Here is a 9,349-nt window from a genome sequence, read left to right as displayed (position 1 = left end):
CGCTAACTCCTCGGCAGAAGGCAGTCCAGTATTCGCGGGTCAGCGGACCACCGGTCTGTACATTTCTTCCCTACCGACCTGGGCGTTCATATCCCCGATGACGATCTTGATGTCCCGTGACGAGCAGCTGTCGTACGTTGCCTCCAGTCTCACGTAGAACGCTTCCTTCTCATCGTCGGGTCTACCTCCATGCGGCAGCGCACGTTAAAGATGCTGTAGTTAAAGAAATGGCCCTTTATCCTCTATAGACAATGAATACTCTCCCGTTGGTCGTCATCCAATCTATCTCGTAGTAGTTTGATTTAGGTAGGTTACCTTACTAGGGCCACTCTACAGAGTAGTGAGATGGGGCTTCCATCTTATAGTGCCGAGACAACATTGTGCCTCCTTCTCTGTCTTTGTCTGTATGTAAGTAGTGTCACATAAACATACTTGACTTACCTTTTAATAATTTTCATTGAAAGTACTCGAACAATCCTCTCCTAAATGCTGCTTCCGACCTTTCTAAAGTTAATTCATTTGGTAATGAATTCCAAATTGCTACACCTCTTACAAAAAAGGAATTGCCATACCTAAAAGATCGATACCGAGGCGTTACAAATTTTTGACAACGAACGCTCCGTAAAAGTATCAATTTACTGAATAAATAGTGCGGTTCTTTGAATTTTATTAAACGAAATATCATCAAGCAACATCTGAGCTGACCAAAATTTTGTAAAGGTCATCCAATTAACTGTGATTGTAAATGTGAAACATGAGAAAAACTATTTAGAACAAAAACAAATCCTAGGCATGAATTTAATGCCAGTTTCTGTTTATCGAATGCAACGGAAGAAGCCTGCATCAATAAGAAATCGCATGACATATAATAAGGATGGATAGATGCTTTAAATAGTCTAACTTTTCTATTACTTCTCAAATAACTGGCCTTTAGTTGCAATGCAATTTTAAATGGTCACTTATATAATGAAAATAAAACTGTGTATGTATGTATGGGGGTGACCACCATCATCTCAAGGGATTCCCATTGTATACAAGTAGAATTACCGCAGAATCGAATTTATCTACCCAGCAACTTTCATGTCAATGCTGTTCGTGAAGGACCAAAGGGGTTGGGTGGATCTATGAGCAATGTCGCTTACATGGCTCCACGGGAATATAAAACACTCCTTCCAGCATAGACCTCCTATTTCTAGATACATAACTTCGCCGTGCAAAATTATCTTGCGTGATGATTTGTGTGCTAGGAGGGCGCGTCAAAATCCTCTCCGACCTTATATGACTTGGGCTGGCTACCACATCCCTCATCCAGTCTTCGATTCATTCGATATCCTGATGCTCCCTCCCCTTTACTTTAATGATGGTATATGGCAATGTAATGAAATATGTGTTATATAAATATAGAATATATGAAGATATATGTGCAAAAATAGAACAATTTCACCAGCACTCCTTCGAATGGAATAGAGTCGCATCATTTGAGTTTCCATAACTGCTTCCATTATTAATTTATTTTATTCTTCTGGTATCCATGAGCATTATTTAAAAAATTTTCGGTCAGAGTTTTCACTGTACAGTAGCAGGTGGTTCATGAGCTAAAACGAAACAAATAATTAAAATAACTCTTAGTATGCTTACCTCCTAACATGGTCGTGTGGCTCAGATCAAACAACCGGCAACCACCCAGCATCGCACCTCCTAGCTTGGCTACTCAATAGAGCATTACCGGGTAAGGCGACGTGGAGGCGCTAGGTAGGGGCTTGGGATGGCTGGAGCTATGTTGGACGCTTCCTCATTTGCCTTCCCCATTTCATACCCATACTGCCGTGAATCGCATAACTGTCCCATTTATATAGAAAACTCCATAGAAAATGGGACTGATAATGATAATGAACATAAAACTGGGCCTAAAACTGAGCCTTGGGGCATTCCTGATCCAATCGGGACATAATTAGAAATACATGTATTATTTCAAACAGATTTCTCACTTAGGTATAAGCTTATCAGTTCAAGCATGACTCGAAACCCCAGATTTATAAGCAAATTTTTGGCACAAATTACTGTGCGATATCGTGTCAAACACCTTGGAGAAATCCAATATAATCAAAACTACTATGAAGTATATAAGAATAAGAGAAATAAATGACCGACTCTCGGTGAGATTGCTCAGTACGTACACGGTTTTCGTTCTCATAAGCCTTCTCTTGAAAAAACCACACTAAACTGATCAGACATCTTGGATTATGTGGGACAGTGCTAGATTTTGATAACCTATTATCGGATTACCAAATGCCCCGAAAAGAGTCCTGCCTTGATTCACTTTTTTATCGTGCATTCATTGCTTTTCCAATCATTTCCATCCCTTTTGATAGAACCAAGTCAAGCGTCGAAAAACCAGAGACCAGCAACAGTATACGGTAACGGAGAAATTGTTGCCTGTAATGAATAAAATTTGGACTGCTCACCGAAAGAAGTCAGTGGAATATTAAATCGCTCAGGTCAACGCTGCAAGTGAGACAAACAATTTTCAGAAAATTGCTAGAAGTTTTTCAAAAAGATCTCTAAATTGTTAAAACAAGTTCATTCGGTTAAAAAATAGGATTATCTAAAGCGGATTTTTCATTAAAATTTAATTCTGTAAAGCACAAATTATTCTATAAGTAATATTTGACATTCTCTTAAGACGTTATGTTTTTTTTTTTGGTTATTTGACATGTTTGTTTAAAACCTCCAAGACACTCATCGTTGTAATTAAAATCACTCACGATATTTTGGGTGAAATTGAGTGTCTTGGCGCTTCTATATGCTATAATAAGGTACAGTACCTAGTGGACGTCACCCATTATTCTCCGATTCAATCTGAAATTCACAGTAAGGTTCACACAACATTACATATATTTATTTATCGATGGAAACACCGTTTGCCAGGCTTGTTAGGCATAATAATACTATATCTTGCAGATAACCTCTCCTAATATTTTGTCCTCCATCTTATTTCTACTTACAGATCAGCGCATGAAGACCAAGAAACAACTAGCTGCGGCCGCTGCAGCGGCAGCAGCAGCCGCTGAAAAGAAAGCCGCCAGCACCACCACTACGGCCGCCGTCACTGGTGGCATTGATGTGACCGCTATTGCCGTCAAAAAACCACTCAAACGACTTCAACCAAAAGTAAAAGAATGCTCATCTACTTCGACCCAGCCGTCAAAACCACAGTCCCAACCGGGCACATCAAAGACTAAAGCCACGGCGAAGCCACCCGTTGGTCCTAAGTCCCCAGTTTTTGCAAAGCATGACACCACCGGCACTCGGACGTTATCTCCGGCTGGAAAAAGTTCCTCATCAGCTAGTAAGGTATGCAAAACTATCAAAAGCGATGCCACCGCAAATCCAGTGAGCCATTCGGAGACGGCTATTTCGAAAGCAGTCACCAACGTGAAAAAATCAGATCCTGTGAAAAGTAAAAAACCCTCGCCCAGCAGCGAAGCTGTTAAAAAACCCACCACCGGAGATAAAAAGAAGATTCAAAAAGAACTCAAAAACCTTGGTATTACAGACGGAACAATCCATCAAATCGATACCGCTACAGTTGAATGCAACCCGTCAATCAGTGAGATGGTGAAAACCAAATCGCGTGCCACTGTCAGTCAGCAGAAATATAATGAGACAGGCTCACTGGGTGGTGCCTCGGGATCGACGGCAAAGGCTGGCTGTGCCGCGAAACCGGAAACAACTTTAACAAGCGACGGCGGCACTAACAAACCAACGGAAGCCAGCACGATCACCATCACACCCAGCGCGACAAACAAAAAACGACCAGGCGCTCATCCTGCCAGCGGACATAAGCTGAAGGATGCTGCAATCCAGAAACCCACGGACACCAGCAAACGTGAGCTCGCCACCGAGGGTGGGAAAACAAGAATTCCAGCCACAACGATTTTGCCTACATCAGTGCCACAACCTACAACCATCACCAACGTAGCGGCTGTTAAAGAAGTTGTCAAAACAGCACCGACCAAATTATGCGATAGCAAAAGTAAGACGAAAAAGCCTGAAAACAACGATGATAATAATGACGCCACAGCAGACCAGCATAAGCCTACCAAACGCAACACGGGTGCCACTCCGGTGGCGACTCTCCCCAAAGCTAAGGCCAGAACTAAAAAGGTTATGCTAGAGGAAAGGAGAGCGGCAGAGGCACGGTCGAAGGCAACGACGGAGATACCGTCAGCTGTAGCCGGTTCCACCGCATCGCTTTTTGCTGCTTCTGCTGCTGTTAATGTTTGCACTAAACATACCGACGATAAACAAAAGATTGAGGAGGAAAAAACATGCTCTCTTGGTGATCTCGAGCCGGACGACCGGCATGAGGCCGATGTTCAGAGTCGCATCGAAGATATTGTAAAGGCTCTGGAGCAGGAAGATGACGATGAGAACGACGGCGCGGGGGTGACTATCCATCCAAAAACAGAACAGATTAAGACGGAACCTCCGATTGGGCTGGAAGAACAATCCCCTGCTACGAAGGAGAAGACAGTAAAAAAGGCGACCACTAAACCGAAAGGGTCTAAATCGCAACGAAAGGCGCCGACAAAAAAGAAAACACCCGTCGTCGTTGAGAAGCTGGAAGCTAAAGATGAAACTCAAAAGAATTCAATTACAGTGGAAAATAATCCACCCGCTGTTAAGGCCACAGAGGAATTATTGGTACCCAAACCGACTGTTGATGTCATTCCTGTAAAACGTCCGGAATCAACAGGTAAAGGTACTGCGACACCGCAGACTAAACGAAAATATATTCGAAAGCCCAAAACAGGGGAGCCTACAGTTAAAAACGTTGATCAGAAAAAGGTTAACTTTTCCGAAATACTCCCAACTCGGCTAGAATCACATCACACAAAGGAAAAAGATGCCCAAAAATCAACTGAAACTGTTCCCACTGGTATTCTCTCAAAAAGTAGTTCACATGAAACGGAATTTCCCGATAAAATATGCGATAAAGCCACTGCTAAACAACCCGAATCTCCCGAGCCACCGAAAACGTTACGGTCTTCCACCGAAAATGACGATGATCTGCCGCTCAACCAACTAAAAGATAAGACAAAATCAAAAAGCGACTCCCCGCAAGTTTTCACCACTCCGGCACTGGTACCATCCGCTGCATCGGCAGAACCGACCAACTCCTCCGGTGTAAACCCACCAGCAGCCACTCCACTATTAGCGAGTTTGCTCGCCAAACCGACCAAATCGAAAAGAAAATACGTTCGAAAGACCCCAGTGAAACAATCCCCTAAAGTCACTACCCCGGGTGTCGCAACCAAAGAGGTAAAGGAAGATAAAAAGTCTGAGAAAAAGGATGTTTACGATTTCGATGATTCGGAGAGTGACATCGAAACGCCGGTTAAGGGGGGTAAACCAACTTTCAAACGAAAACCTCTCGAATCAACGTCAACGATAAAAGATGAAGAAGACGATGAAAACAGCGAGGAAGTGCAAGTCTCAACACGGTTACAGAATGTAAAACCTGTAAGTGATGAAGTAGAATTACCAGTGAAGCCGGAGAAAAAGAACGAAAACGGCGCAAGTGAAGAGTCATCAAACACGAACGATGTTAAAAAAGCGGTAAAAAAATCTTCCACTGTCACGGAACGTGTAAGAACTCCGAAAGAACCAACGAAAGTGGAGTCCTCAAACTCAGAACAATCCGAAGATGATTTGGAAAAGGATCCGGACGAACGCCCACGAACACCAATCAGCAGAAAGGTGAAACTGGAAGTTCGTGACAGTTCCGACGATGAATCCGATGGTTACTCGTCGGAAGAATCCGTACGCACAAGAATAGTGAAGAAGCAACTAACGGCAAAGACGCGCCACCTCAAGCTGTACGGTTTCTGGTCCGGTCCGAAACGGCACCGGGTGGCATCGTTGAATGCAATCGCCAAGGTACACTGTCTGTACGAGAACGAAACTCGAGCCGCGCTAGAGGCTAGCCTGATGAAGCAAGGAACTTCCCGGGCAGCAGCGGCAGCAACGTCGACGGCAAAGGCTGCTGCAGCTAGTAAAGTGGTGAAGAAAGAAAAACCCGACGATGATGAGGATCGAAAACATGATGCTGCTCCGGTAAAGGAAGACAAAAGTGAGAAGAAAGAAAAAGTCGAAGATAAAAATCCAAAAGAAAGCAAGACGGTAAATGTGAAGGATGAGAAGAAGAAACCGACTAAATCAGTGACTATTAAGGAAGATAAAAAGAAAGAAACGAAGAAAACTGATGCCAAGGAAGACCGGAAGGATAGTAAAAAGAAAGAAAAGCAAAAGGAGGAAACGGAGACCGACAGTGACAGTGAAGAGTCCGAGGAGGAAGTAGTAACCCGGTAAGTGAGACTCAATTTTGTTACTTTGAAAAAGTCTGATCAGACCATATACAACAAATTATTATTGTTCTTCATTATTACTTCATTATTAAATCAATGCAAAAACATGAGGTTAACTTTAGGTCTAGAACATACCACCCATCTTATTTAGCTTCCCAAGTAACAATTACGGTTTTATAACACTCTTATGAAGGTCATGAAAACCGTCATAAGAGTACAATAAAACTCACCTTGTTACTTGGGTTAGAATGGGAGCATCTAGTGTATTAGCGCAATTCCAAATGAAATCAAATCAATTCAAACGAAATCTGAAAAGATAACAATTGTTGTAAAATATCCTAAATTGGTTTTAACGATTTCAAAAAGCAGCAACAGAATTTGCGTTCAAGCTATAAACCGAAGAGTGATTTTTAGAAATAGCCCAAAAACATATCTGCCTTATTTTAATTAAATTCAGGTTCAAAACAACATCAAACGGATATGAAAGACAAAAACTAGATAACTAACTGAAACGGCTGCCGAATCCAGCTGTTGCATCCACATCACTCGGTCACTTCACTTAGACGGCCATTCCCCAATCGCCCCTAACACCCGGTGTTCGAGCATACTTCTTGGAGCACATTCATAAATTGTGGGGTCTGCCTCAAAGTCGTTGGCCTATTCCTGCTTTTCTCCTGAATATTGTCTTTACTGACCTGCCGTGTTTTCCTCGCTTGATAATATTCTTTTCTTCATACACGTGGAAAACTCGTGGTTCATTTTATAAGCCTGGGTCATAATCCTTATTATCGCCAAAAATTGAAATCTTAAACTTAAAAATACCAAGAGCTTCGCTGAACACTTGAATATTACGAGCTTTATGGGAAGTTGAAGACTACAGGACTTTAGTAGGATACGCAATCTGGAAATCCGTATCCGTTAAAACAAATTTGTCAACGACTTCAAAAGTAGTTCCACTAACTCCCGAGAGGATACTACGCTGCCTACCAGCCAATGACTATTTTATTTCACCAGAGTTTACGACGAGTCTAATTGTCTCTGCTACTTCTTTAAGAAATTTGAAACCCTTTTCCAGTGCTAAAGTTTAATGCTGATGATATCGACTTTCGCTTTATTGAAACCTACGCTGGCTTAAAGTCTATTTCTTGCGGTAGCTTTAGTCTTTTGATATCGTGGATGTGCTTCCAATGCTCATTATTCTCGAGGACAAATATTACACATTACGAGGTGGTGACGCAAGACGAATGTTTGGTTTACGGAAAGACCGTGCCTTTGTGACATCTGCAAAGAACCGACCGTCAATGAGAATGTAGTCGATCTGAAGGCCGCTCTCTCCATTTGTGTGTTTCTAAATGTGCTTTCGAATGTTCCAACGTGCAAAATACGGTGAGATATCGAAGAATTTGTTACTTAAAGGACGACGAAATAATCAAAAGTTTTTCGTTTTTACAGACTAATGGAGCTTTTGGTAACAATTACTTGGTTGAGAGGTGCAGACCAGCTTAATGTTGAGCCTAATATAAGTTGCAGGAAGCTATACCCAGCTTATTTACTGACTTCTAACAGCGTAGAGCCGAAATGGCTTTAGCCATCTCAAAAATCCTCTTGACCGTACTCAGTCCTGGGCTACTCATCGCTGATTCGTTAAGCGCCTCGATACACGCAAGACCTGGTCGATCCGTCTTGCACGTTGGGCTCCTTTATTTCTGGTGCTGATGGAGTTCTTGAAGAGAACTAATTTCTCTGCACAGTCGTCCGACATTCTTGCAACGCGACCGACTCTTGCGACCGTAGTCTTCCAATTTTCACCAGGTGTACTCTGACAATTTCTTCGTGTAGTGCCTGCAGCTCGTGATTCATACGCCTACCGCTGTCCACTTTCCGTTTGCACTCCGCCAAACATAGTCCGCAACACCGGTCTGACTAGCGTTTTATATCGTCGTCAGCTTTGTGCGTCGGCGTATGCGCCTTGATCAAAGCGAACTGTGAAGAGAAAAGGTGGCTCGGCTTCCTACGTGAATGTATCGTTAAATCTCCTTACTTGTATTATTGTAGGCGGTGACCAGAAATCCCAAATATACAGTGGTTGGAGAATTTGCGAAAAAGTGATCATTTGAATCGATGAACATCCCTCATGAACATACACTATTCGCCTGCCTCGCCGATAATGCACGCATCAGCTTTGAATTTTATCACGAACAGAATCTCAATGTGAACATCAGAATTCGTTCAAAAATTGAATATTGAACATTGAGTGTGTTCGATTTTTTGGATACAGAATGCCCGGGGACGTCGGAAATTATTCAAAATAATATTACCACGTACAGGGAATAGTTTAAAGTAGTGTTAGTGGCTTTACAAGCAGCAGAAAGCGACAATTCGCACTTTTGCGTAGCTCACGATATTCGTATATTCAGCGATGCTACGAAGCGTGAGTGTATGTTGCTCATTCTTATAGGCGAATTGAACCACTCGCGTAGCTATTTTATCATGATAAAAACCGTTTGCCGATGCTCGGCGTATCTATTCATTTTGCGAGTTTTCCAACCTCTGCAAATATATGAACTCATCAACCACTTCCACTTCATCGTCGTCAATAGTCACTGTCAGGCGAACGTTGTTATCTCTGGAGCTTCAGCCTACCATACGTTTGGTTTTCGACGCATTGATCCTCCTAGCATTCGTTTGTGGCCTGGCGTAGATTGTCTCCGCTGTCCCACGGTTTCTAGTAAAGAGGTCGAGGTCGTCTGCGAAGACTGCGGGATGGCTACTTTTGCTGAAGATCGTTCCTCTCGTTTCGGTGCCCGCTCGATACCGGATGATACCTTCCATAGCGATGTTGAATAACATTCAGAACAGTCCATCCTCTAGCCGTCACCCTCTGCGCGATTAGAAGGGACTCGAGATTACCCTCGAAACACGCACATAACACATCACTCACTCCAGAGTAGCTTTGATCAGCCGCGTCAATTTGTTCG

At 42.8% G+C, this 9,349-nt stretch overlaps 1 protein-coding gene across 1 annotated transcript in view; it reads left to right on the top strand.

Moving 5' to 3' along the window:
• Positions 1-3,192: 3,192 nt before the first annotated feature.
• LOC128739552 (uncharacterized) overlaps positions 3,193-9,349 on the top strand; it is a gene marked incomplete at its 5' end in the record, with an annotated part of 421,627 nt that continues 415,470 nt past the window's right edge. Inside the window, one exon of the mRNA XM_053835046.1 lies at positions 3,193-6,371. Coding sequence (XP_053691021.1) covers positions 3,193-6,371 — 3,179 coding nt within the window. The remainder of the gene's footprint in view (positions 6,372-9,349) is intronic.

The sequence above is a fragment of the Sabethes cyaneus genome, chromosome 3 (genome assembly GCF_943734655.1).
Source record: "Sabethes cyaneus chromosome 3, idSabCyanKW18_F2, whole genome shotgun sequence".
NCBI classification, from domain to species: Eukaryota; Metazoa; Arthropoda; class Insecta; order Diptera; family Culicidae; genus Sabethes; species Sabethes cyaneus.
Note: the sequence above shows the minus strand (reverse complement) of the source record. Positions and strands in the feature narration are given on the sequence as shown.